This window comes from Clarias gariepinus, chromosome 8, assembly GCF_024256425.1.
Source record: "Clarias gariepinus isolate MV-2021 ecotype Netherlands chromosome 8, CGAR_prim_01v2, whole genome shotgun sequence".
Classification (NCBI taxonomy): domain Eukaryota; kingdom Metazoa; phylum Chordata; class Actinopteri; order Siluriformes; family Clariidae; genus Clarias; species Clarias gariepinus.
The window spans coordinates 20,154,931-20,182,858 of record NC_071107.1 but is presented as its reverse complement, the minus strand read 5'-3'; the positions used below and the strand labels follow the sequence as shown (position 1 = coordinate 20,182,858).

The window sequence follows — 27,928 nt, the reverse complement described above, 5'->3', positions numbered from 1 at the left end:
AGAAAAAAAATTATCGTCTTAAAATGTAAATTCGAATTAATCGAAAACATCTAAAGAATCGCCCAGCACTACCACACACCTTAGTAAGTTGTGGACACAACATATTATCTAATTTCCATAGTATCTTATTATTGTGTGGCCACAACATACTATCTCATTCCCACACCATAGTAAGTCATGGACGCAATATACTATTTCATTCCGCAACCTTAGTAAGTCATGGCCACACCATACTATCTCATTCCCATACTATCTCATTATTGTTTGGCCACAACATATTATTTCATTCCCACACCTTAGTAAGTCATGGCCTCAACATACTATCTCATTTCCATAATATCTCATTATTGTGTGGCCACAACATAGTGTCTTATTCCCTATTCCTTAGTAAGTCGTGGACACAATATACTATCTCATTCTGTCATCTTAGAAAGTCATGGCCACAACATACTATCTTACTCCCACACACCTTAGTAAGTGGCAGCCACAACATAGTATCTCATTCCCACACCTTAGTAAGTCGTGGCCACAACGTACTATCTCATTCCCACATCTTATTAAGTCGTGGCCACAACATACTATCTCATTCCCACACCTTAGTAAGTCGTGGCCATAACATGGTATCTTATTCCCATGCCTTATTAAGTTTTGGCCACAACATAGTGTCTGATTCCCATAACCCCCCCCCCCCCCCCTTCCCATGTCACCAGAGGGCCTCTATAGAAAACTGCAAGTCATGCACATTTAAAAAAATAAATTTTTTAAAATATATATTTCTGCATCATATTTATTTCGTACTTTAAAAAAAAAGCATTTCATGTGGAATATTTCATGGTTTTTTTTTTCTCAAAATCTTAAAGGGGGTAAAAAAAGAAAAAAGGCACAATAAAATAAGCCGCGTACATCTTTAAAGAGCTGACGATGTATTTGTTTGATTTTGTTGTTCAGACTTGGCAACCCATCCCGCACACCCTGACAGTTAAGCCGGTGGGATAAAGAAGTGCCGGTGAGGTCCAGTGTGTTAACCGGGAACAGCAAGTTGGCTCGGCTAATTTCTAGCAATCTCAATTCGGGGATTTTATCTGACCTCGGAAATTGTTTTCATATTGGTTACTGTATCTCAGACTCCCGGACAATCAGAGAGAGCTAGCGAGTTAGCTCTCCACCGTATTAGCTTTAAATGCTCAGCTAGAGCAGAGGAGTCACACCCAGAGCGAGGGGATGCAGCTCCGCTGAAAAAACACCGGAGACGGTTTATTATCCAAATAAAACCGAATTACTTAAAAGGGACAGGCGGTAAAGTTTGCCACGAGTGTAAAAAAAGGTTTGTTGTTTCTCCAAAGAAGCCATGAAACACCCGTGGCAGGGTAGTTCTCGGGGAAACAGATAACATTAGCTAGTGTTTAGCTAGCGCGCTAAGTGTCCAGTGTGAAGTCTGAACAGGACACCGTTACTCTCGGACTTGTGTGTGTGTGTGTGTGTGTGATATAAGGCTGCCATGAACAATCCTACACTCATGTACACGTTTGTTATGAGAGACGACAACAGCAGCGTGTATGCTGAAGTCGCCAAAATTCTCGTTTCTACTGGGAAATGGAAACGACTGAAAAAGGACAATCCGAGATTTAACCTGATGCTTGGAGAAAGAAACCGCCTTCCTTTTGGACGCCTGGGTAGGTAACCCTGTGAAGTGTACGAGTTAGTGTTTAGAATGCCTAATGTATTTTAAAAACTTTTGCACAGGGCAAATTTGAGTCACCAATTCATCTAATGGCATGTTATATGGAGCTGGTGGACCAGGAGGAAACCGAATTTTCTTGTCTTCTTCTGAATAAAGATGCAAGAAGGCACAAATTTTCTGGGGAAAAAGCATTTTTTTTTAAACTTCATATACATTAGAGGCTTTCTCAAGGTTTAGAGTGTAGCCTAAAAGTGTTTTCACATTTTCTCCAAACGTCCACCCTTAGCTGCTATCTCAAGGTTGTGCAGAAGATCAGATTGTCTTGAATACAATTTGTAACATGACTAAGAGCTTTAATAAAAATCCATAACGATTAGTCCAGAAACCCACACAGAGACGCCAATGAAGCTGTGAGGTCGCAACAGTTAAAAAAAGTTTACAGCAATTTCTACAGATGCACCAATCCATCTTTTTCCATTGCCGCTTTCGTACCAATGTCAATAATCTATTATTGATTATTATTATAATAATAGCTAATCAGCTAATACTGATCTAAGAATCAACAAGACGATGAGTTGCTTTCTTCTGTTGCCAAGGTATCGCAGTGATGGTGTAATTTAAGGCAAATTGTGTTGTTCGAATTTAAGTTCTGGTTTGTTTTGAGTCAATTAACATTATAGACATTTGTCAGTGGATTGCATCAGAAAACTGTCAGAGTTGTTTTAATAGCAGTCCAGTATTTAATGCTATCCCTGTTGTAATATCAGCCCCGATATTCGGTAATAGACTGGTGCACCTGATTATGCTCACTTGCAAAAAAAAAGCCATATCCGTTCCATTATGTATTATCCTGATGCTCTCCGTCCTGTCTTTAATGGTCTGTAAAAATGCATTATCTTTATCTGCTTTCAGCTCAGTTTACAAAAAGCAGTTTTAACATTTTTATATTATCCTATGCGTTATGAGCAGAGGTTAATGACAGCATGACTAATTCTTTGGCAGAATGGCCCTCAGAAGTTTACAAGTGTATGAGGTGAGCCCAAAATAATTTCCACTTTGTGTCATTTACAGGTCATGAACCAGGACTGATGCAGTTAGTCAACTATTACAGAGGAGCAGACAAGCTGTGTCGCAAAGCATCTCTGGTCAAGTATGAATTCATAAATAAACACAACTTCAAACTTCACAAAAAACATGATAAAATATCTACAGTAAAATAGATTTGCTGCTTTTAGCGTTTAATTTGAATCTGAATTCTACTATCTAGTATAAAAGAGACCCGTCAAGTCGATTTCACTGGACCTTATTATTTTTTTAATACTTGCAGGTTAATAAAGACTAGTCCAGAGCTGAAAGATTCCTGTAACTGGTTTCCTGAATCATACATCATTTATCCTACCAATCTTAACACTCCTGTTGCTCCTGCTACCAACGGCATCAGCCATCTGAAGAACAACCCAAAGACAGATGAGCGTGAGGTCTTTCTTGCCTCCTATAACACCAAAAAGGAAAATGGGGAGGGAACCGTATGGATTGCTAAATCTTCTGCTGGAGCCAAAGGTGAGAACAGATAAAAGAGCTTATATACAGCTTACATATAAAAGCAAATCTTCAACATGCTAGATTTTATATTGCATAAGTTTACTGTTGGGGAACAGTACCACATACTACATACTGTAGGTGAACATTTGTCTGCTTTAACATGGTCCATTACCTTTAAAACATTGTCAATCCCATTTGGTGTTCAATCAGATAAGTTGGACCAGGGAGGATGTTAAGCTGAGAAGTTGTGTTTTGCATGTAATTCTTTCTTATTTTAAATGTACTTGTGAATGTTTTAGGAGCTATATTTTTTGAGTGGCAGTGTGAACCATTCTTTACACACAAATATATATTTTTAAATAGGAGCTGGAATCTTGATATCTCATGATGCAAACCAATTGCTTGAGTTCATTGATAATCAGGGACAAGTTCATGTCATTCAGAAGTATCTTGAACGACCATTGCTGTTGGAACCCGGTCATCGCAAATTTGATATTAGGTGAGAAATAAAACCTCTTGGATTTTGTCTTTGTAGTAATTGTGAACTTCAAACACAAAGCAGGAAAAACACAATGGTGTATAACATAAGATGTGCTAATATGTGTTAAGGAGCTGGGTGCTCGTGGATCATCAGTACAACATCTACTTGTACCGTGAGGGGGTGCTGAGGACATCCTCAGAGCCGTACAACAGCTCAGACCTGCAGGACATGACTAGCCACCTGACAAATCACTGCATCCAGAAGGAACACTCGCAGAACTATGGCCGCTACGAGGATGGCAACGAGATGTTCTTTGAAGAGTTCAGACAATACCTGCTAAATGTTCACAATGTTTCCATGGAGACATCCATCTTACCTCAGATCAAGCAGATAATAAGGTGTGACGGGGAGTTTGCAGCCACTTAACAAAAATTGACTAAGCAAGCTTCATCTTCTGTGTGAGTGATGGAATATTTCCTAGCAGCTGCAAAAATATAGATTTAAATCATTGTCATACCATGTGTACAACATAGGAACAGCAAAAGGCTGCGATGTGAGAGCCATAAGTTAAAATACAATAAAATGACAATATAAAAATTGTGTGCTGTGAACATCCTAATCTGAGATCAAACAAGCATATCTTAAACCAGGCCACTGTAATGCAGCCATGTTAGGTAAATACATATTGGGTTTTTGTAGTTTAATAACAATGTTACATCTGTAATACCTGTTCAAAATTTATATTCCATTACTCTACAGAATTTAATTGCCATGACTTAAATTTCATTTAAGCAATTTTCTTCTGTGGTTTATAAAGTTCTTTGAATTTTGAATCTTAATTCATGGTATATATCTCTCTTTATTTCACAGGAGCTGCCTCATATGTATTGAACCAGCGATCAGCACTAAGCACCTGTCCTACCAGAGCTTCCAGCTTTTTGGTTTTGACTTTATGCTGGATGAGAGCTTTAAAGTGTGGCTGATTGAGATCAATGGAGCACCTGCATGTGCACAGTCAGTACTTTACAGGCATTTTAGAGTATTTTTTTTACCTTTTAATCAGCTAGCCAACAGGAGCATACATGGCTTCCTTACAGTGACATGCCATCACACCCATGCAGTATGTTGTTTTTCCATACATATTTGAGAGTTTTTGCATGCTGCAGCTGTTTAATTTGCCATGACTTAAACTGAGAGGCAGCGTGACATTGCCCCTGTGCACAAAGCAAGCTGTGAAGACATGGCTTGCTAAAATTTGGGGTAGAAGAACTCGTGTGTCCTGAAAAGAACCCTGAACTTAACCCCACTAAACACCTTTAGGATGAACTAGAACAGTGCAGTACTAAAACCTAGTGGAAATCCTTTTCAGAATAGTGGAGACTGTGATAGCAGCAATGCAGAAGACCAGTGTTGGCATAAGATGTTGATCAAGGACAAGTGGTATGATGGTCAGGTGTCCACAAATCTTTGGCCATACATTGTATGTCCACAAGTTTCTCTGTATTCTGAAATCTTCTTTTGCTTGATTTGTGCAGCTAGGAACATCTGTTCCATTGTAGAAGCAATATTTTTGTATAAGCAGTATTTTTGAGAGTATTGTAGATATTCTAATTGTTCCTTTACATTGTCTAAGATTGCTGATCTGTTGTTTTTTTTTAAGCTACATATATGTTTCTCTGCAAAAGTTATCTCCTGTAGAGCACTGTAAAGCTTTCTAAGCCGGACAGGCCAGAACAGAGACAGAGGGAGGCGAAAGTCAGGAGAGATGAGTGCTTTTAAAAATGAATCAGGAGATGTGGGGGTAAAGGTAGTGATAAAGGTCTGGGAAAAGGGATGAGAAGGTGCAGGTCGATCTGTTCTTTGGCCTTCAGCAAAGGCAGAGGCTTGTCAACTTTGGTCGAAGGCTAAAGCTGAAGGTGCTGGAGGTGAGGAGGTTGTCTTGGTTTGGCGATGACCCTTTCGCTGTGATTAATCCCGGGTTGGAGAGCTTTGGATCTCCCTGAGGCTGATGAGAGACAATGAGGAAGGGAAGACCATAAGCTATGCACCTAGGGCATGCTACTAACCAGACTGACACTCGGTTGGCCTTTTTGTAGATGAGCGATAATGGGGGAACGTGATGGATCATTTGCTGCTCTGTGATATGCAGGGCAGAGCTGGTTTTGTTGCTGGAAATGCGCTTTGCTCTTAGTTTTTTGATTGAGCAAGGAGCAGGCATGGGGAAGATGAGTAGATCTCCCGTCACAACTGCAATTAGATAAAATGTCTTCCTATTTGGTCTGTTGAAAAGAGTGTATTGATTAAAAGTATCATCATCATTAAGTCTTGTTATCAGCATTGTAAAAATGTTTTTCTCCTCTCTTCTTTAGGAAACTCTACCCAGAACTGTGCCAGGGCATTGTGGATGTAGCCATTTCCACCGTCTTTTCACTAAACGCAGACTTCCTTTCCTCCTCCCCACCATTCTCCACATCTCCTTCTCTTAACTCCAACTCCTGCTCTTCACCCAAACTCAGAGCTCCGCAAAACTTTGGCCCATTCATGAAACTGTAAGCATGATATTGTGTTCCTGAGGAACGATGCACTCCTAAAACTCTTCATGCAACTAGTGTTTTTAAAGATACACCTTTATCCTTCTCTTTTTGTCATCTTTGGTTTCAGAAAAAAAAAACTATTGAGTAAATAAAGTAAAAAGTTTAGGACTAAAGTGATTAATGAGATTGAAAGTTTAAAGTCTTGGTATGGGATTACAGTTTTCAAACCAAACATAATAACAATAATATACTAGATAACACTTTTAGGAAAAGTCTACTGGGCACCTTGATATAAAGTGGGATGTTTGTAGAATTTAATTCCTGTGACTTTAGTGCCTTACATTTCCTTTGACGCTTTACCCATAAACCTAACCCTAAGCAGAACTTTTTGCAATACCATGCAATATATAAATATTAAACATTTAGTCCTGAATCAGTTACAGTATCTGCTATGGGAGAAAAAGGTGGATTTCGCCTCTATTGCAGTTTATCTGTGTCTTAAGTGATTGTACATCCCATTACAAACCAAAAGCATCTTATTGCTTCTATAGTACATGCTGTATGTACTGTATACTTAATCTCTCTGTAGGTTTTTAAAGTGTTATCTAGTGTGATAGCATTTTGGCGAGTCTTGATGTTTTGTAAGTTTGGTCTCTCTGTTTTGTGAGGGTGGGTGTCTGTGTACATCTCCAATATACACTGCCTGGCCCCCCAAAAAACTTTGCTGTATTAGAAGGGTCAGATTACTGGCCATCTTTAGAATTAATGGAATTGGGTTAAAAACCCTCCAACGTATTATTGAAACCTGGAAGGATAGTGCTAAACCATCAGGGAAAAAAAACTCATGAATGAAGAATGAACACTTAAACCCTTGGAGAAATTGCATCATAAAGAAATAAAAGTAAAATTCACAGCTGTTTAATAATGAAAGTAGCTGTAGCAGCTGTGTGGCTGTAAGAAAGCCATTTGTTAGTAAAGATGGGGTATGTATGTATGGGGTAATCGATTCCATTATGAAACGTGAATTCATTGCTAAGTTTGTTTAGAAATAATAATTAAGGCAGATGACAGAGGTGCGTGCTGCTCAGTAAAAAATTAGCTTTGAATTTAATTTTAAGTTAAATGTTATCTATAGAACTTTTTTTGATTATGTCAATTTTTTTAAGGTTCATCGTCTTAAAATTGTAACAAAAGCTGGGGGGAAAAATCTTATTAAATTAGGATAATTATACAATTGTGATACACAATAGCAATATTAATTAATAGGTATCATAATATTATATTGGGTGATCACTGGTGATTCCCATCCATACTTGTTAGTGAGGCTTAAAAAAAGGCTCCAATCTGCTACGAAGCTCAGACCCTATTCCAGAGTGATGGGTTTGTCGGGGTACAAAGGGAAGCACATGAAGCGATGTACCTCTCATGCATAGTGGCCACTGTGCAAGTCTTTAGAGGCAGTGTTATGATCTGGTGTTGCTTCAGTTGATCAGGTCTAGGCTCAGCAACATTATGTGGCAATAAGTTATAAGTCAGCTGATGACTTGAATGACCAGGTCATCACATCTGTGGAGATTTTCTTTTCTGATGGCACAGGCATATTCCAGGATGACAGTGGCAAGATTCCTGGGGTTTAAGTTTCTGGGAGCATGAGGAATCATATTCAAGTATTATTTGGCCACCATGTTATCACATTAATTAAAGGTCGCTGACCAAAATATTAGTCCAGATAGAGATCCACTTTTTTCCACTTTGGGCAGGCATTGTTGCTAATTTATTTATTTTCAAGCATGATTAGACACTACATTAATAACTCCAGTATAACCATCCACTACTGTTCCTACTGTTATCTATTTTACCACCCATATCAGATAAAAATTCCAACACATCAGGTGAATAATTACCATGTTTTTTTGTGTTTTAAAATGTTTATCAATCATGTATATTTTTTCATATTCCACTTTTATTTGTGAATAAGGTGCATGTTCATTTAAATGCATGTAAAACTCATCAAAACTATGCTCTGTATGAAATGCATATCAAGGAACATATCCCAAAACATATTCAAAATAATTATTTATGCTTGGGTTAAATGCATGCATTTTTTAATATCTTAACTGCAATACCTAATCCCCTTACCGTTGGTTAGGGATACCTTTTTTTTTTTTTTTCATTTTTGATTTGATTTAGTCTTTTGTGTCTTTTATCCTTTTCCCAGTCAGTTGTAATTCTTATCCTAGTATATTGCACTTTCACAGACCTTATATGTGTATGTTGGAAGTATCTCTGGTCTTTGTTTACAATGTGTGGCTGTTCCTGTTTCAGCTGTGGCCTGTGCACATGATCAGACATGAGCCTCGCTGAACCTTAAAACATGGTTTAGCTGCAGCAGTGTGACAAGTGAGTCATTTATTTCATTAGATGGGGTTGAAGGAATGCATTTGATGTAAGTTGCTGTAGAATTTCCTGCAAAGTAGTATCTTATAAAAAGAATTTATGAAGGAATTTTGTTTTGTGAAGAACATGTGTAATAAACACTTTAAGAAAGTTTATCATACTGTATGTAAAAATGTAGTAGCTACAGTCATCATAATGTTGGATCATTACATATTTTGGTAAAAATGTGTAAATATAATATAACAGTATTATTTTCAGTTAGTTTTCAGTATTAGTGTGAGGGTTTGTTTATTAGTGATTTAGTCGAAAGAGAAAGGGTGCCTTATTCAATGCAATTTTAAAATATAAAGATGAACTTGATTCTTGAGACAAATCTTTAAGTCAAGAAATATACCTGCTTCCCACCTCATGCTGACCTAAAGTTGTTCACCAATATCAATTCTAACCAAAGAGAATTGAATTGCTTTCTATATTTTGTTATTTTAAACATTTTCTGTTTGCTAGAGATCTTTAGTATTTGTAAAATGTAAAATTAAGGGGGGAAAATTTTTGACATTTTCATGACATTATTTTCATTAAGCCATTTAAGATTTACATTGGTTTCAGTGGGGTTGATCCAGCTGCTTTGTGTCCTGTTCACCTTGTAATGTAAAGGTTGCGTTCTGACTTTCTGTCTCTGAGATGAACATTAAAGCTGTAAACCTCTGATACGTGCTCAGCGTGTAAACCCACATGTCTCCAGAAAATGTCATGTGGTCTTCTACTATCACTTCTGAATGTTTCCTATTACAGCTAGCATTAAAAGGAACATATTACATGTATTTGAGTAAATTGTAATGGTATACTGTCCATTTTTTTTGTGTAATGTTTTATGCATGGTACGTGTGATGTCTGTAGGCAATGCCAAATAAAAAGGTTTTTCTAAATGTAATTTGTTAACTTTTTACAGCTAAAATAAAGTAAATTTCAAACATATGAGTGAAGCCATGAACAGTTCTATAACATTTCTATTTAAGTTCTCTAGATAAAGTCTTAGATAATCTACTGCAAGTGTTTATATATATATATATATATATATATATATATATATATATATATATATAGTAAAGTTTAAAAACTAAAAGAAATATAAACTAATCTTAACATGTCTAATGGACACCTGAGCAAATAAAAAGAAAAAAGGACAGTGGAACCTTGGATTGTGAATATAATTCCTTCCGGAAGCGTGCTTAATGGATGTTAACTATAAGAGTAAAGCACGCGCACTGAGACCAAGCATGGGAGACGATTACCCACAATTCCACAGCGCAAGATAGAGAATAATTCAATTTTATTTGTTTAGCGCTTTTAACAATCGTCATTGTCGCAAAGCAGCTTTACACTATCAACTATTTAAGTTTGTATGGAATGTGAATGTGTATAAATCAAAATGGTCAAATTGTCCCCGGTGAGCAAGCTAAGGGGCGACAGTGGCAAGGAAAAAATTCCCTGAGATAGTAATAGAAAGAAACCTTGAAAGGAACCAGACTCAACTGGGAACCCATCCTTATTTGGGTGAAACAGAGAGCAGGAATTTATCTGCATTCATACTGTGTGTTAGGTGGCAGCCAGTTCAGCTATAATAGTTGATGGTAATATTGAGTCCAGGTAGTTATTGGAGACTCAGGTAGACTTGTAGGAAGTTTCACTCCTGAACTATCGAACTGTCAAGTCCTCAGAGAAACAGTTGCCAACACCAATGAAGGCCAGAACCGTCTTCTAGGTAAAGAATAACCATTGGCTTAGTCATGATCATGTGACGCTTGATGTCAAAACAAGAAGCGCCTGCTTTTTGTTACATGATACGCAAAGATACTTGCTACTTGTATATCAAGACTTGATAATTTTTGAAAAAGTAAAAATTTATGAAAAATTTGTGTAGAACACTCGCAAACCAGGTTACTCGCAATACAAGGTTCTGCTGCATTTATTAATCAGAAACTGTGATGAAACACTGGAGGATGTACACTACAGATTATAACTCATCCTAATTGTTTTATGAGGCAATATACTATCTTAATTGATCGAGGTTACCCAGTCGATATTAAGGTAGAGGAAAAAAATGTTTTTTAGATGCATCAAAAAGTGATGCTGTATTAATCTGTAAAACCCTGTTTGTGGAGTACCTGAAGGAAACCGACCAAGCATGAGAAAAATGTGCAAACTCCACACACATCGAGGGAATTTTAACAGATGTGGTATGCTGCCTAGTATAGAGCATTTAACAGCAATTTAAAATATAAACAAGAAACAATTTAATGCTTGAGATGTTAAATAGTGTCTTGAATCAAGATTTACCTTTGATGGACCTTTACCTTCCCAAACAAAAGAATAATAATCTGGAATCCTTTGTACCCTCCAAACAGAAATGTATCAATATCTACACAATTCAAAACTGATCCACAGCCTTTTATAGAAATAAAAGTCAAAACACAATACTATACTTCCATGTATCCATGTATATTGTATGGGACATACAATGATGAAGATAAATTCTTTTTTAATCACACATTTATTAACAAGGACACCAAGCTAAGCAGCTTTTGTCAGTAGAATGTCATATATAAGGTCAAACAGAACAAACATACAAAGCAGCTACAATATTGCACTTTGTCAGAAAGACAGAGAGAAGCAGCCCGATGCAGAGAATGTACATGAAGTGTACAACAGACCTGCACAAACACAATCCATTTTCCTCACAGATGTGGAAGTGGAGTAGAACCTTAATTTCAGTGGTTCAGTTTTTATTCTAAGTTCACACGTTGGACAAAAAGACTTGCATCACTGAGAAATCATAAAGAGTAATTAATGATCCGATCAGTAAACCATTTCTATGACTAATTAGATAGCTGATCTGATCACTCTCTAGTCATGTGACCTACTTCATGAATGTTACAGTTGTAAGTGATCATTTAACTGTTTATTGTAACTGTGATAATGAGTTCATGGAAATAGGCTATACAAATTTCTTACTCCTTGTTTTAATATATATATATATATATATATATATATATATATATATATATATATATATATATATATATATATATATATATATATATATACACACACACACACACACACACACACACACACACACACACACACACACACACTACATTTAAAAAAAAACATACTACATTTAAAAAAATACATTTATATGTATTTTTTTTATTACTTATCAGACATATGAACAATATGAAGAGATAGTCACAAGTTAAATAAAAGCAGTCCATCAAGTAACACACATCCATCTTGTATAACTATATATTAAAATGTAACAGATAAAGATGTAAAAACTATTAAACTTTTCCTCAATGATATCAGTGAAGTGCAGTTTTTATTGGTGCTTAAAGAAGCCTTTCAGCGACATGTTCAATTATGCACATTTAAAAACAGAAAGCATCTGGTTATAGGACCATAAAAGCTTCTTGGGTAGGCTGGGTCTCAACAAAAATACAACAAAAAGTATGGGGTTAATGAACATTGGAGAATGTAAACAGAGACCTTTAAACAAGTGTGGTATATAATTTACCGCACACATAATAAAAATAATAAATTAGTTCAGTAAAAGCAGAACAAACTTATGAATCTGTATGTCTAAATTTACTGAAATTTTGGTAGAAAATGAACAAAATAGGAAAAAACACCTCACACATCCAGATTACACAGTTATATATTCTCACACACATTAGACAAGGCAATGAAAATAAAAGGACATACAGAACAATAATTATTAGGTTGAAAGTGCAATGAATGTTTAAATCCCTAACCTGAGCCTGAATAATGTGCCAAGTTGAATTTTATTTCACCAGTTTCACCTGCAGGTTCGCAGACCAAAACGTATACGTACGAGTATACGTACTCCTACTTTTGAGCCTCTGTAATTATAAGTCGCACATTTTCAGCAGCGGATCCGATCACTTCTAGTGCTGTCCAAAGACATTACACAAGTTATAACTGATTACTTAGTTTGGAAGGTAAAGGCAAATGTCTGTAAAGGGTTTCCTGTATAAAAAAAAAAAAAAGGTTGAGGCTGGGAGAAGAGTGTGGAAGTTGCCTGCGGTCCATGCCCTCAATGAAGCCATCATCTCCAAGTACTATGCAGAGCTTCAATGCACTAGGTCAGTGTGACTGGTACTCAGATCCCGACTCTTCCTTAGACGATTATTTCGTTCCTGTTCATGACAAAGGAGTGAAGAAAAAAAATGGAGAGTTCGAACAGGTAAATCTCAAAATGCACCAGGAATGAATCCTTTGGGATCTTCTACATATTTACAGTTGAGGCCAAAGGTTTACATACACCTAGGCTAAATCTATTTAATATTAAATATCCACCTTTTTGTATATTTCAGCTTTAATTCATCATGACAGAATTGCAGTGGGTCAAATGTTTGAAAGAGTCGGTCAACTGAGTCAATGCAGAGGTCTGAAATGATATTCCAGAAATGGATAACAAATCTTCCTATAACTCAAGAGCATAATTAGGAGTTAACCAAGTATGAACCTGTGGCAATAAAAGGGCGTATCTTTAGTGATATAGTATGTTTACTATATCACTAATAATAAAAAAAAAATTAACTGGTACCACAAGCAATAAAGAACTGAAATCAAACAGACACTGCATTTAAGAAACACAGGGTCTCAAGGGTCAAGGGTTCAAGTCCTGCCTCAGGTCTGTGTGCATGGAGTTTGCATGTTCTCCCTTTGCTTGCTTTCCTCTCATAGTCCAAAAACATGCAGATTTGGAACTGGTGTTTCCAAATTGCCAGTAGTGTGCGAGTGAGTGTGTAAGTGAGTGGGTGTTTGTGCCCTCTATTAGATTGTCCAGGGTATACCCTGCTTCATTTCCCCAGTATAGGCTTCTGGCCTCCCACAATCCTGTACAGGATTACTTGCATACAAAATGAGCGAGTCTCAATAGAACAAATAGACAAAACTTAATATTTTTGATAAGCATGTAAAAGACTCTCCTTAGTGTTTAAGTCAAAACAATTAAACGACCGCTATCACCAAAAACCGCATGTAAAATGTTGACCCACTGAAAATGTGATATGGTAAATAAAAGCTGAAATAAATTGGCCACTTAGCTGTAATTTTGAAAAAAAAAAAAAGTAAAATAGCTACCCTCATATATCTTTTTTACTTATTCCATCAAGGAATAAGACATTTTCATGTATTTAGGGTAGGTGTACGTAAACCTCTGGCTTCAACTGTACCTATACCTTTCACAACATGTATACTGTCGTGCATCAAAACTACAACACTGACAACAAGTTACACCATAAAATACAAACCACAGACCTACCATCATGGAGAGGGCTGTAAAATGAGAATTCATACAATTATATACAAATTCAAATGAGAATAGTTTAGTTATTCCAGTAATGGCAGCATGATTACTTGATTATTACATAAAATCTAAGCATCCTTGTATAAGGATATGGACTTCTGGAAGTCGCTCTGGATAAGAGTGTCTACTGAATGCTGTAGATGTGCAACATAGAGATACTCTAGAAATTATTTATAAGTGGATTTTGTATTCAACTAACAAGAAGTCCTATATCCTTTGCATATTTAATGAGTGCATTTGTGTTTTATTGCACAGAAATTAATTACCATGCAAAAATAAACACCCAACAATTAGGAGATCCATTGATCTTCAACATAAACAAGACAAAAGTTATTCCAAAAAATGATAGAGAGATAATTGCAATTTCTAGCTTTTGGATTTTTTTTTAAACCATCATCAAAAAATAGCCATGTGTAAGCAAAGAAACAACAACTTTCAAATGTTCACTTAGTCATGGGGTTTTACCTGTATAACCAACATTATAACCACACCTTTTAGGTGTATGATCCTTGGTGAAAGTAAAATAAGAGTAATATTACATATAACTACTTGCATATTACTACATTTTGAGTTAGATTTCTTTCTTTTTGCAGCCATTGAGCCATATTTTAGTCACTTTTTGCTACACTCAGATTTTAAAGAACACAAAATTTCAGTAGGATCTTATGGGTGATCCTTTTAGAGAAACAATTCCGCTTGACTTAAATGGCTGCCATTATACACAGCCTGGCAGGTGAGTCACAACACTCCATAAAGTCGTCCCCAGCACATACCAAAGACTTTCAATGAGGTTAAGGTCAGGATTAAATGGTGGACAATTCATGTGTGAAAATGATCCCTCATGCTTCCAGAACTATTCTTTCACAATTCTAGCCTTATGAATCTTAGCATTGTGGTCCTGGAATATGGCCATCAAAGAAGATTTAAAAAAAAAAAAAAAAAAAAAAAAAAAGATGTGATAACCCATATACTGGCAGCCTAACTAACGCATGGACCAACTTTTCACATCTGCAAATGTGAGCGTTGGACGCAGTTTAGCAACGTTCCTGAGGTGAAAGAAAGATGTCTTACACAGAAGTTTGATATACGTCAAATGAAAGTCCATTTTAACCCTGAGGTTAATAACAGATGTCAACGGGATATTCTGACCAGAAAAGATGATACTAGTGATGTGTGCAGTGCCAGGAGGTTGATTTTATTCTGAGGTAAAGCCGAGTATCATCAGCATAGCAATGAAATAAAATTTCGTGCCAGCTGATGATACAACCCAAAGGAAGCATATACAATATAAACAAAATGGGGCGGAGCTACGCAAGTAATGTTAGTGTCTCCCAAAGCAACATGCTCTATTCTTCCAGCAAGATAAGAACCAGTTGTAACCAGAGTCAGAGACCTACAGTATGACGTAATCTGTGAAGAAGAATGTTGTGATCAACGATATCAAAGGCCGAAGTCAAATCCAACAGGATAAGAAGTGATGGAGAGCCAGCATGAGCTGACATCAGCAGGTCATTCGTGACTCTAACCAGAGCTGTTTCCACAAAAACCAAACTGGAAATATCTAAAGAGCCTGCTGCAAGTGGTAGATATACAATTGAATTAAAAAGCAGATTAAAACAGCATATTATTTGGATCTTGGTAGCAAATTGTGTTTCTGCTTCTCATAAATTGTGTTAAGATCTGTGCCTTAATTAAACGCATTGAGGGTTGCTGTTGTGTTCACACATGCCTTGTTCACGACAATTGTTTTACAATCAACCTAAAGGTTAGAAATTGCCATAATTTCTTGATTGTTCCTTGAAGTACCTACCCTCCTGTAAACAAAAATTTTCATAGAATACTTTCATACTTCGCGCTGGACACTAACAAGTAACAGCTAAAGGTTATAGAATAAAATGATTTTAATGATTACAAAATCACTACATCCCTACATTGCGATACATTGTCATATCGTTCAAGTTGAATTTACTCAGTTTGTTGATTAATAGTTATTATAATAAGTTGACAGAAGTGGATTCTGTCATCAGTGTCTCAAAGGTTATTTAGGGTTACTGTGGCAATTAGTAGGCATGATATGTTATGAGTTGTTAGTATTTGACTGTGTTTGTGTTCCTATACACATGACTAGTTCGTTAACAAGTTAGCCTGCCGTTTGGCAAGTAGGCCTAACTTGGTGGCCTCTGTGAAAAAATAAAAATAAAAAAACATAGAAGAATGTATATAACGAGAGAGAGAGAGATTCTTACTTTGAACAGTTCCCCCACAGGTTTGTCCGGTACGTTGAGAACCCCCAGAGAGCTGGCCCTCTTCATGCTGGTTCCAAGAAAGCCACATGCAAGCACACTGTCAGTCAGGTGAAAGGGCAGGGGTGAGGGGTGTGTGCGCGCTTGTGTGTAAAGGGGATTGAATGTCCGTGAGGTATGGCTGTGCATTTGTTAACCATATTAATGCAAGTTGCACACAGGTTAGAATCACTCTTAAAAAATAAATACATAAATAAAAATAAATAATAATAATAATAATAATAGGTGGTGGTGATACGTCTACCTAAAATAAACACATTGAAGCATGCAGTACTGTGTATGGAGTGTTATTCATACATTGATTAACTGCTCAAGGTGAAGGATGAGGATTTACTTGCTTAAGGTTAGAAAACACATTGGACACCAATGACTTTTTTTTTTTTTTTTTTTTTAAACAGTTCCCACCTATTACACTGTTCGTCTTTAGTAATAACAGACTACTAAACATGCGTAGGTACATACCACTGCAAATGCTGTGTCTTTTAGCTTAATTTCTGCAGCACTATTGGGGTAACTCCCTAACTGGTATAATAAAGTAGCTATGAGTACACTGACACAGAAAGAGCATTCCTAATAAGAGGCAGACACAATCAGGAACACAACACAACTCTGCACTGGATGAGAAGAACATGTGGGAGAATTCAAGAAAGACAAAAAAAAAAAATGAAATTTATAGACTGTCAAGGAGAGAGAATGAAGAAAAGAATGAAAAAAAAACAAACAAAAAAACTGTGAAAGCCAGCGGAAAACATGAAACCAAACAGGGGGTCAGAATAAGTGGTAAAATGGAGTAAGCAGGCATGCTGTAGACACTGGATTTGCATGGAAATGTTTATTACAAAAAACAGTATAACAAAGCGTTTCACATAAAGAAAAAATTAAACCATGCAGACAAAATAAAGACTAAAACATTAAGACATTAAAAAAAACTGTAAAAACACAATTAAAATAAATTAAAACATAAGGAGGGTTTAGCAACACATGCTGAAACAGGTACAGGAAAAATAACTAAAAAAGGAAACAGTTTTTCTTTCCCTCCTGGGGAACATACTGTAGGCCACATGTTCATTACAAATAAACCATGTATATACTTAATCATACTGTAAGTGGAATTATGTCCTCCAAAGAAAAAAAATAATGCATAATATTTAGATACTGCTTCCTTTTTAAGTTTAATAAATAAAAACCGGAATGTGAAAAGGCTGCTGTTAGAATTAGGTTAGTGACATTTTGGCACATCATGTTACCACCTGAATGAGTGACAGATGTAACAGGACATATGAGAGAATCAGCCAGCGAGCTTGTCTTTCAGTGTAATGCAATGGAAACATGTTCCATTTTCTGTAAACCCAGTTAGGTAGCTCAAGCAAGTCAACATTTTCACCTATTAAAAGTGTTTAGTAGCGCAGGAAACATGATCACATACAGTACATGTTTTAAAATAAAACAAAGCTGTGTTCATTTTTTAAATGCACATGGTATTGCTCCGTCACAGGTCCACCAAGTTGTAATTTGTTCTCTGCGGCTTATAAAACACCTCCATCCAGTATAAAGACTGTTATGTTTACTTGTACCTTATATTGTTGCTGCTCGTCTGCACGAGTCATTATACGGCTCTCCAGGATTATTTTCTTTTCTTTTTTTTTTTTGAGTCAACAAGATTTCCACCACCCACCTCATGAATCTCTAGTCTTTAATACATCTTTAATACAAACTTAATGTAATCCTCTAAAATCCTCTTCTACTACATTTTGTTTCACTTAAATCTTACAACATTTAGTTCTGGTTAACTTCCTTGGATCCAGGCCACTTAATACTTAACCACAGTCCCTTTTATCTTAAAGTCCAGCGGGGAAATGCTGCATCCACAAACTAGCCCCCACTAGGGTTTAATGAAAAACTTCAAGTCTTAACCTGTTACGCTCCTCATGAGAGGATCATTTTACAATAATGCATGTGTCAGCGCCAGTGTTTTGTCATACCCAGGGTCAGGTCCATACCTGGGTAGTTTGGGGTTTTAGGAGGGGAAAAGTCGGAAAGGGTAACGGGGTAGTAGTTATAGTTACCCAGGATTCTTGGGTTCGTTTTCTCGTGAGCTCCCTCCCTTGAGCTTGCGGACGAGTTTCTCACTGCTACGCCGAATTGATGCTCGGAGTTTACTGAAGGAGCCGCTGCGCTTTAACGAACCTGAGCCATCCTGCAGAGAGAGAGAAGCTTCAGAGTTACACAAACATACTCACACTTACCATAAAACAGTGTGTAAATATTTGGCCCCCCCCCCAAAAAAAAAGAACAACCACAAGAACAACCCACAGACAAACATCAACCATTTTCTGTATCTGCTTAATGTTTTTTGAAACTGTGCTGAAATTCTGATTTAGCATGCTGTGTGTATATGAAGCTCTATTCTGAGGTTTAGCTGTAATCTAATTCCCAGAGTAAACAATTCAAAAATGATTTTTGAATACATCAGAAAAGCAGGAAGATTGCAAATCTAAACATAATTAACATATTTAAATATATTGTGGGTCGATTTATTAGCATTCCAGTCTAAGCCCTGACAGCATAAACTGACACTGCATTTCACATTAGCACAGATTTTTAGTTTAGATGATTTTGTTTATTATTTTAGATAAAAGAATTTACTATTGATTGCACATGATTTTCATAGAATTAGTCTCTGTTTGACTTTCTGATGCCACAGTTCGATGATTTGATGATTAGATGAAGACTTGGCACCAATACTGTTTGGTTTACCCTTCTTCGCTCTGCTGCAGTCTCCGCTGTTGCGTGCCCTGAGCACGGCTCCTTATCCAAACAGCCAAGTAAGAAGTGAAGATGCAAAGGAAATGATCACAGGTCAAGAAAGTTAGAGCACTAACAGAAAACAGAACAATATTGAACAGCACCTCCAAACTAATACCACACACACACACACCACACACACACACAAACAACACACACACCAGGGTGGTGAAAGAGAGTACTTACACAAAGATATGGAAATACATACAAGGAAACAGGCAAAAACTGTGGTAAGCACACAGTCAGTTTATTAGAGACAAGAAAGACAAGATGCAGCATCATCAGATAGCAGGCTGGTAGGAAAAGAGATGTGTACAACCCCAAATCATGTTTCTTTTAATTTTATTTCTCTTTCTACTTATTGACCTATTGATTTTCTCTTTCTACATATCAGACACCATCTAAGACCTCGTATTGATGATCATTCAATAATAAATATAAAAAGGGGTTGAGATTAATAAGCAGTACTATACATCAAGTTTAGACAGCAGATATAATCATGCTACTGTACAGGGACATCCTACTTTTTTTGAGACTGTCAGAAGTGTGAAAGGATGTGAATCAGAATAGGAAAGTCAGCATCACTGTAAGGGTCACTGGGAAAACACGTTAAATCTGTACACCATACATTACCGATCTCAGGAAGAAGCTCAAACTACAGAAAATCTAGATCTGAAAAACTCTAAATCTGCTACAGTGGGTCTCGTATTGAACCTTGAGAAGTAAAGTTGAAGTTCACTGAGGTGACTGGCAGAAGCAGAGTGTGTGAATGAGAGACAGAGATGAACAAGACTTGCACAAGGTAATATGAATGATTTGTGAGTCCAGTGAAATATACTGATGACTGCTTAAGTCCATATTACAACAGAAGAAACAGAACAGTAAGATTTCTCCTGTTGCTAGTGAGTCAGGTCTATGTGCCAAGCAGCAACTTTACAACTCTATCATTTCTTCCCATGAGTTATCACTATATCTATGTATCAGATTAATATTAACACTTATCATCACGGTATGTGTAACATAACTTCCAAATCATTCTTTACATGATTGCCATTGCATTTCCCCACTTATAATGAACCTCCATTTATGGTGACTTGTAGTAAACCCTTTAGGATTTTCACTCTAGTGCTGTAAGGAAGGGATCTGACCAATTGGACGCTGACAAGCGTGTACTCTGAGCGTGTACTCTGTGGAGCCCCGCAGTACTGGTAACACTGCATTTATTGAATCTGATGTAAACTGGACATTAGTCACAAACCTGTACATGTCAGTTACTAAGAGTGTGTGACAGATTGAAATTTATATACACCGATAGTAAGGACAGATAAGTACATCAAGAGCAGTTCCTGTGATGTTAGGATCAAGGAAGTAAATATAACATTTATACAGTGTAACGACTCGTTCTGGCAAAAGAGAAAAAGCCAGCACTGGCCCCATGTGAGATTTGTTTAAGCCTATCTGAGCTGCTTTGGCCAGCTAGAGCCCAGATAAGGATGAGCAGGAGAACGGAGAAAGGAGCCAGTCGGAGAAAGCAGACGGAAAAGGGCAAAGGTGCAGAAGGACGTGAGGCGAGTGTCCGTCATGCAGAAGGTAAAGTTCTACAATCACAACATGGCATCTGGAGTTACACCTGTACAATCGCACAATGGGACAGGCAGGGGGGGAGAGAGAAAGAGAGAAAATAAGAGAGGAAGCAGTGTAAGTAGGCAGGTGGTGGAGATTAAAAGATTCACAACAGGAAATACAACATTACATCAGTAGACATTAAAAGTAGGAGAGATCAGAGAGATGGAAAATTAGGGGAGCAACCACTGGACGGTGGAATAAAGACACAAGGCCCAATGGTTTAGTCAGACGCACAAGTAACAAACTGGACAACACCAGAGGACAGCTTTACTACTCTTGGACTAGGCAAACACACATTAACACCTAACCCAGTCAGAAAACATGTGCTAACAAAACACAGTGAGGTGACAAAGAGGAATAGCACAAAAAACAAAGATAATATAAGGACAGAATAACTGTAAGGAGCCCCAAAAAACAGAAAAATAGATAGAAGAAAATAATAAAAAAATATATATATATGTAGGAGGAAAGTGTCTGATATACTTCCTGGTCTTTTAAGCAATGCTGAAAAAAAAAAAAAAAACTAATTTAGGTCCCATTTTCATCCTCTAGGTTTCTACCCAAGTATAGACGAGAATGAATTCTTTCTGCGTTATACCTAATAAGGCATCATAAGGTAGAAAGTGGGACTTCTTAACCTCTCAGAGTTCTGCAGTCAGTCTTTGTTTCAATTATTATGTAGCCTATGTATTTTAATAAAGAAATAAAAATAAAGAAAGCTTTGGACTATAGCAACGATCAATATACTTGCTTCCCCATCTGCAAAAAGTTTTTTTCCTTCTTTCTATTTTTTTTCCCTCTTAGGGATCATTTATAATATATTTTTCTCCTATGGCTCTTAAGGGGCTCAATATGGCTAAGATGGAACAGTGACAGAGAAAAAAATTAATAATATACAAATTAAAAAAGGTAAATATGAATCAGAAGAAATTAATTAAAATATTTTAGTTCAGTGAGCACACTGTTTAACCCATCCACTCAACACACACACACACACACACACACACACACACACACACATATATACTGTACACACACACACACACACAGTATATACATACATAGATACATAAACACACAAGCATAACAGATGGGGGGGGGGGGGGGGAATAAACAAAAGAAAACAAAAATCACAATTAAGAGAAGTACAGGACACACAGCCCATGCCAGCATATTATGTGCAACCTTACCATGAACATAAAAACCCTGCTGAATGTGTAAGTTTAGAAGGTGACAACGGCAAACATAGAATTAATTTTTGTCTGACAAGCATACTTTGTTATCTAGTGTGTTAGTCTGTTAGATGGCATCAACAACACAGTGCTACAAGAGAAAAGTTTAAAAAGAGTAAGTAAGTGTGTGAGAACAGACTCGAACCAGCCTGATAGATGCAATTAGAGTCTACACCAGTCTGGAGGGCAGGATGCTTATGGAGAGGAATGCTGAGTGGTTGATTTGCTGCTGTTGCTACGGGAGCAGGACAGTTCAGCTCCAAGACTGCACAGAGACTACAGCAGAGGTACGGGGGTCAAACAGCAACTAAGAAGCTGCAGCCCGAAACTAAGGAGCTCATTCAGCTTCATCTAAGGGCCTTCGATGAAAAAGTTAGTCAACAGTGTTGCATTTTATTTAATCGACTGTGGTGACAAATAAATTTGTCTTTGTCTAATAAACCCTGAATTAGGCACCACAATTTTGTTACCTGGTAACACCAGAAGATATTAAAAAAAAAAAAAAAGAGTCTTTAATAGTTTTAGTGTAGCTCTTAAAGCAAAACAATGATGCACAAAGAGGGTTTCTAAACATCATTTAGAAACTCATTTACTTCTTTACTTTAAGTAATAATAGGTATTTAAATATGCCAGACTGAATAAACAAATGGGTTAAAAAGCTCTATGTACTGTGTGTATTCTTCTTTAGTGAAGAATCATTAGGAGAAGAAATCACTGTGGTTAATTCATGACTACTATGGCGTACAGTATAGTGTTATAGTGCCATGACAGATACAGAATCGGGTTACCCAAAGGACCTCTTTCAAAGACTAAAGCCTAAATAACAGGCTATGCTCACATTACCACCACAAAGTGACAGAATTCTGATTTTCAAATCACAGAAAATTTTTTACCCTAATGTGACAGATCTGATTTTTATGACTGCCTAAATGAATAAATCTAATGTTTTTTCAGATCGGATCTTTCGTATGTGGTCCTAGATCGGATATTCATCTGATACGTGGCCATACGTGGTGATTTGAATACTCACCGGCAGCGTGGGGATTTCGTAGCAGTGAAAGAAATATCTGCTAAAACGGTGTTGTAGTTAGGCATCCTAACGACTAACTGCTTGCCATTGAGAGCAAAATCCTGAATATATTTTTGATGGAAATTGCACCAGCTGTTTGAAATGAATGAGAGCTCTCAAAATTTTAACCCAAATAATGCGAGTTGTTTCAGGGACAGATAAAAGTCAGTTGCAATTATAAATTTATTAAATGTGAACCACCATGACAGGCAAATCCAATCTGATCTAAAAATTGGAATTGGACAACTTGGCTTGTAATGTGAACACAGCCAAAATAACACTAAGAAGCTATTAGCTTATAAACCATATACAGCTTGTCTACCACTTAAAAGTTTATGAGCTAATGTCCTGGGAAACATCATACCGTAGTTTATGCAGTAATTTATTGTTTTCCCCTTTATTCCAGTTGGAGTAGATGTGGTGCGCAGTTTAGGCTTGAACTGTGCATCTTGCACATCTAACTCTTAATGCAACAAAAATGACATTAAGTATAATATCCTCACTAGACAAAAAAAAAAAAAAAAAAAAGACCCAGTATGACTTATCCCAAAATGAAAAAAAAGTAGTAATAATTCATCTGGATTTTTTTATTTTGTCACCAAATTTATACTTTTTTAACTGGCTATTGATTTGATCTAAGCATTCATTATTCTGTCCTGTGTAATTAAACCAACAAGGCTGCCAGACTGATATATTTAATGTAGTGTGCATAAAATCACTTTTTTCCAACAACAATTATGAACTCTGATGCACTGTAATTGTACTAAGCTATTAAATCAAACCAGATGCATTACGTGTTCTGCACAGCCCTCTGACAGTGTGTGTGTATGTGGCTGGGCAATGTGTACTGCACTTACCCCATTCCACTCGACGCTCATACTCACTTCCTCTCCTCCGTCTGGGCCGCTTTCGTACTTCACTGTGTCCGAGATCAGACTCTCTCTGCTGCGCTGCTTCTCCCGAGCCTCGGGATCCCCCAGAACCTCTGCCACACGCTGTTTATGGGTTGAGTCCAGACCCTGCAAAAGGTAGGTGAGAGATTCTGGTCGATATTGATCTGATTACATCATGCAATTCTCACAGATTTTTCAGGTGCACTTTCATGCTGTAAATTTCTTGTTCTGCCCTGTCCCAAATGGGTTCTATAGGATTAATATCAGGTTAATGGAAATGGCACTGAAGAACATTGAAGTCATCGTAATTCCTATTACTGAAAGTAGCCTTTAGAAGATTGTAAAATCAGATCAGAAAATTGTGGAATGCATAAATAGTCAAAAACATTACTCAAATAGGTTCTAGCATTCAAACGATGATTAATATTAACATGTCCACAAAAGAACATACTCCCCCCACCCTTTGTGTGTATGTGTGTTTTTTATATACAGTTGGGTTCAAAATAATAGTGTGTTGAAAAAAGTGAGTAAAGCTTCATATCCATATAATAACTGTTCCTTTAAAATCACAAAATGCATTGGACACCCTGCATTCTACTGTATTCTAAATCACAACATGCAGAGAAATGTGCTAAATGTATTATTAGTTTACAGAAAGTAAAGAAAACAAATATTAGTCTGTTTAATAAAAATAGCCGTGTCATCGTTCATCTTTACAAAGTGATGAATTTACAGTTTGAACAAAAATGCTTCAAGTTTATACTTTCTTGTGCATCTCTGAACTAATATTTAGTTGTATAACCATGGTTTCTGATAATTGCTTCACATCTGTGACAATTGTACTACATGCCACAATTCCACTTCATTTCTTGGTTTTGCCTCAGAAACAGCATTTTTAATGTCAGTCCACAAGTATTCTATTGGATTAAGGTCTGGGGATTGGGCTGGCCCCTCCATAACGTAAATGGTCTTAAACCAAGATGCTGCTTGCTTACTGGGGTGTTTGGGGTTGTTTTCTTGTTGAAACACCTATTTTAAGGGCGTTTCCTCTTCAGCATAAGGCAACATGACCTCTTTAAATATTCTGATGCACTTAAATTGATCCATAATCCCTGAAATGTGATAAATAGTCCCAACAGCAGGAGGGCCTGATCCTTGGGCATGATCCTTGTGCCTCCATGCTTCACTGTCTTCACAGTGTACAGTGGCTTGAATTCAGTGTTTTGCGGTCGCCTGACAATGTGCTGCCTCTAGATTCAATAAGAACAATCTCAGCAAGCTCAGTAAAACCTAACAGCTTTTTCTTTTAAAACACAAATCTGCGTCTAAAACTCAAGCAATGAGTTTCCACTACAAATATTGACTGTTTATTTCATTACTCTTTATTGCTCTTTATAGAAATTTCTTTTATGCAAAAATCTTTTAAGAAAAGCATATTTTGCTTATGTCATATTTTTTATGTGCCCAAGACTTTTGCACAGTACTATAAGTAAAGTAGTTGTTAGGTTTTACTGAGCTTGCTGGAAAACTCTGGAGTTCTTCTGGTAACTTTGTCACACTCACTCCTTTCTTTTGTTATGCAAATCCCAGGAGCGTACATGAGGGTTTTTGTTTCCATCTGAAAACTGGTGTTTTGTAATATGTACTTTTTTTTTCTTTACAGCCATGCATATATTCTCCTGTAATGTTATTTATTTATTAATTTTTAGTTATATATGGAAATACTGAATGATTTTGACCATAATTATACAGACATGATAAACATATATAATAAAATTCACATCCAGGGCACGAAGCTCCCGTCCCACCACATTCCAAAGATGCTCTATTGGGTTGAGATCTGGTGACTGTAGGGGGCCATTTTAGTACAGCGAACTCATTGCCATGTTCAAGAAACCAATTTGAAATGATTCGAGCTTTGTGACATGGTGCATTATCCTGCTGGAAGTAGCCATCAGAGGATGGGTACATGGTGGTCATAAAATGATGGACATGATCAGAAATAATGCTCAGGTAGCCCATGGCATTTAAACGATGCCCAATTGCCACTAAAGGGCCTAAACTGTGCCAAGAAAACATCCCCCACACCATTACACCACCACCACCAGCCTGCACAGCGGTAACAAGGCATGATGGATCCATGTTCTCATTCTGTTTATGCCAAATTCTGACTCTACCATTTGAATGTCTCAACAGAAATCGAGACTCATCAGACCAGGCAACATTTTTCCAGACTTCAACTGTCCAATTTTGGGGAACTCGTGCAAATTGAAGCCTCTTTTTTCTATTTGTAGTGGAGATGAGTGGTACGCGGTGGGGCCTTTGCAGTTGTAGCCCATCCGCCTCAAGGTTGTGCGTGTTGTGGCTTCACAAATGCTTTGCTGCACACCTCAGTTGTAATGAGTGGTTATTTTAGTCAAAGTTGCTCTTCTATCAGCTTGAATCAGTCGACCCATTCTCCTCTGACCTCTAGCATCAACAAGGTATTTTCGCCCACAGGACTGCCGCATACTGGATGTTTTCCCCATTTCATACCATTCTTTGTAAACCCTAGAAATGGTTGTGCGTGAAAACAAAATTGCTTAAATCACCTTTCTTTTCCATTCTGACATTCAGTTTGGAGTTCAGGAGATTGTCTTGACCAGGACCACACCCATAAATGCAATGAAGCAACTGCCATGTGATTGGTTGATTAGATAATTGCATTAATGAGAAATTGAACAGGTGTTCCTAATAATCCTTTAGGTGAGTGAGCATGCATGCATGGATGCATACATGCATACATACATACATTATATGTAGGTGTATGTATGAAGCAGGGATGTATTCTAAAAACAGAAAATACTGAAGCCAGGTAAACTAATGAAACAAAGTCAACAACTGGTGTAATGACACTAAATCTCAGATACAATTTACACAGTTTTATGAGGAAATTAACTTCTTAGTAAATTAGTTAACAAATTCTAAAATAAACCTTTTTTCGGGAGCGCATAGCAGCCTCCTCCAGGGTCTCAGCAGCCTCAAACTTGCCCTGCCGCCTATACAGGGCACCCAGGTTTTTCAGTGTGGTTGTCACAGTGGGGCTATAGGGACAAAAAAACAAGGGGGACAGTTTATAAAATCCTGATCTGCATTAATGTGGAAAAGCTTTATAAAGAATACTGGCTGTATGTCAGATACTGAGGAATTATAATTGGTTGAGCTTTCCTTAAGAATATCAGTTTGCAGCACACAGTCTGGCTAATATGGATATGCACGTACTGTACACATGACTGATATCACAGACTGACAAACGAACAATGCCATGGGAAGCACACTAAACAGTCAATAGCAATAACTTTTACCTGTCCACTTTGCAGGCCTTGTACCAGCCACCATACTCTGCAAAAGGAGAGCCATCTTTCTGCTTTCCCTGAAACATTAAGCAGTTATTTACAAGCATCTGGACATTTCCTGAAAACCTTTATAAGTACATGCGAAGAATTTTAATTTTGCTTACTTTACTCTGTTCCTCTCTCTCCTCTGCATGCATCCAGATAGGCTTGTTCTCACCTGCAAAAAACACAAAACATTGTATATGTACATGTAAAACAATATGTTTTTTGTTGTTTTTTTTCTTTTTACATACAAGAAGTTTGCTTTTAACTGCTAATGCCCTATGGCAGGTAGTAACATGCTCCAGGGCCAGGCAACTGCACAATTACCAGAACTCATGTTTTAGCTTCTATAGTAACAGATAACATCTTACCATCTACTGAGCCAAACTCCTTCTCATGAGCTCGTGTGAGAATTTCTTTATAGAGAGTCTCTGCTTGCTTAAATTTCCCTTGCTTCAAATAACATGAGGCCTTAAAGAGAAAAACAGAGAGCAAGAGAAAGAAACAGTGACTGTAAATGCTTTATCATTGTTTCAGCTAAAGTGCAAGGGGCAAACAAATTTCAAATAAATGTACAAAAACACTCACTAAAGTTA

The 27,928-nt window shown here is 37.0% G+C and overlaps 2 protein-coding genes across 11 annotated transcripts in view; one reads left to right on the top strand and one right to left on the bottom strand.

Annotated features, from left to right (window-relative positions):
• The first annotated feature begins 970 nt into the window (after window positions 1-970).
• On the top strand, window positions 971-9,589 carry ttl (tubulin tyrosine ligase). The gene is made up of 8 exons (XM_053502669.1): window positions 971-1,673; window positions 2,753-2,831; window positions 3,009-3,241; window positions 3,587-3,722; window positions 3,833-4,102; window positions 4,575-4,718; window positions 6,074-6,253; window positions 8,564-9,589. Exons 1-8 carry the CDS (start codon window positions 1,499-1,501, stop codon window positions 8,580-8,582), a joined length of 1,236 nt encoding a protein of 411 aa, XP_053358644.1. The 5' UTR covers window positions 971-1,498; the 3' UTR covers window positions 8,583-9,589.
• Window positions 9,590-11,825: 2,236 nt separating this feature from the next.
• Window positions 11,826-27,928, bottom strand: part of klc1a (kinesin light chain 1a) — a 29,416-nt gene continuing 13,313 nt past the window's right edge. The window contains exons 10-18 of one of the 10 annotated variants that reach the window (XM_053501340.1): window positions 27,704-27,803; window positions 27,455-27,507; window positions 27,300-27,367; window positions 26,930-27,038; window positions 23,947-24,081; window positions 19,088-19,138; window positions 18,397-18,527; window positions 16,274-16,370; window positions 11,826-12,852 (exon numbers count right to left, since the gene is read on the bottom strand). In XM_053501340.1, coding sequence (XP_053357315.1) covers window positions 12,787-12,852; window positions 16,274-16,370; window positions 18,397-18,527; window positions 19,088-19,138; window positions 23,947-24,081; window positions 26,930-27,038; window positions 27,300-27,367; window positions 27,455-27,507; window positions 27,704-27,803 — 810 coding nt within the window. In that variant the 3' untranslated portion in view covers window positions 11,826-12,786. The other 9 variants (XM_053501341.1, XM_053501343.1, XM_053501345.1 and 6 more) reach the window with 9 other exon arrangements.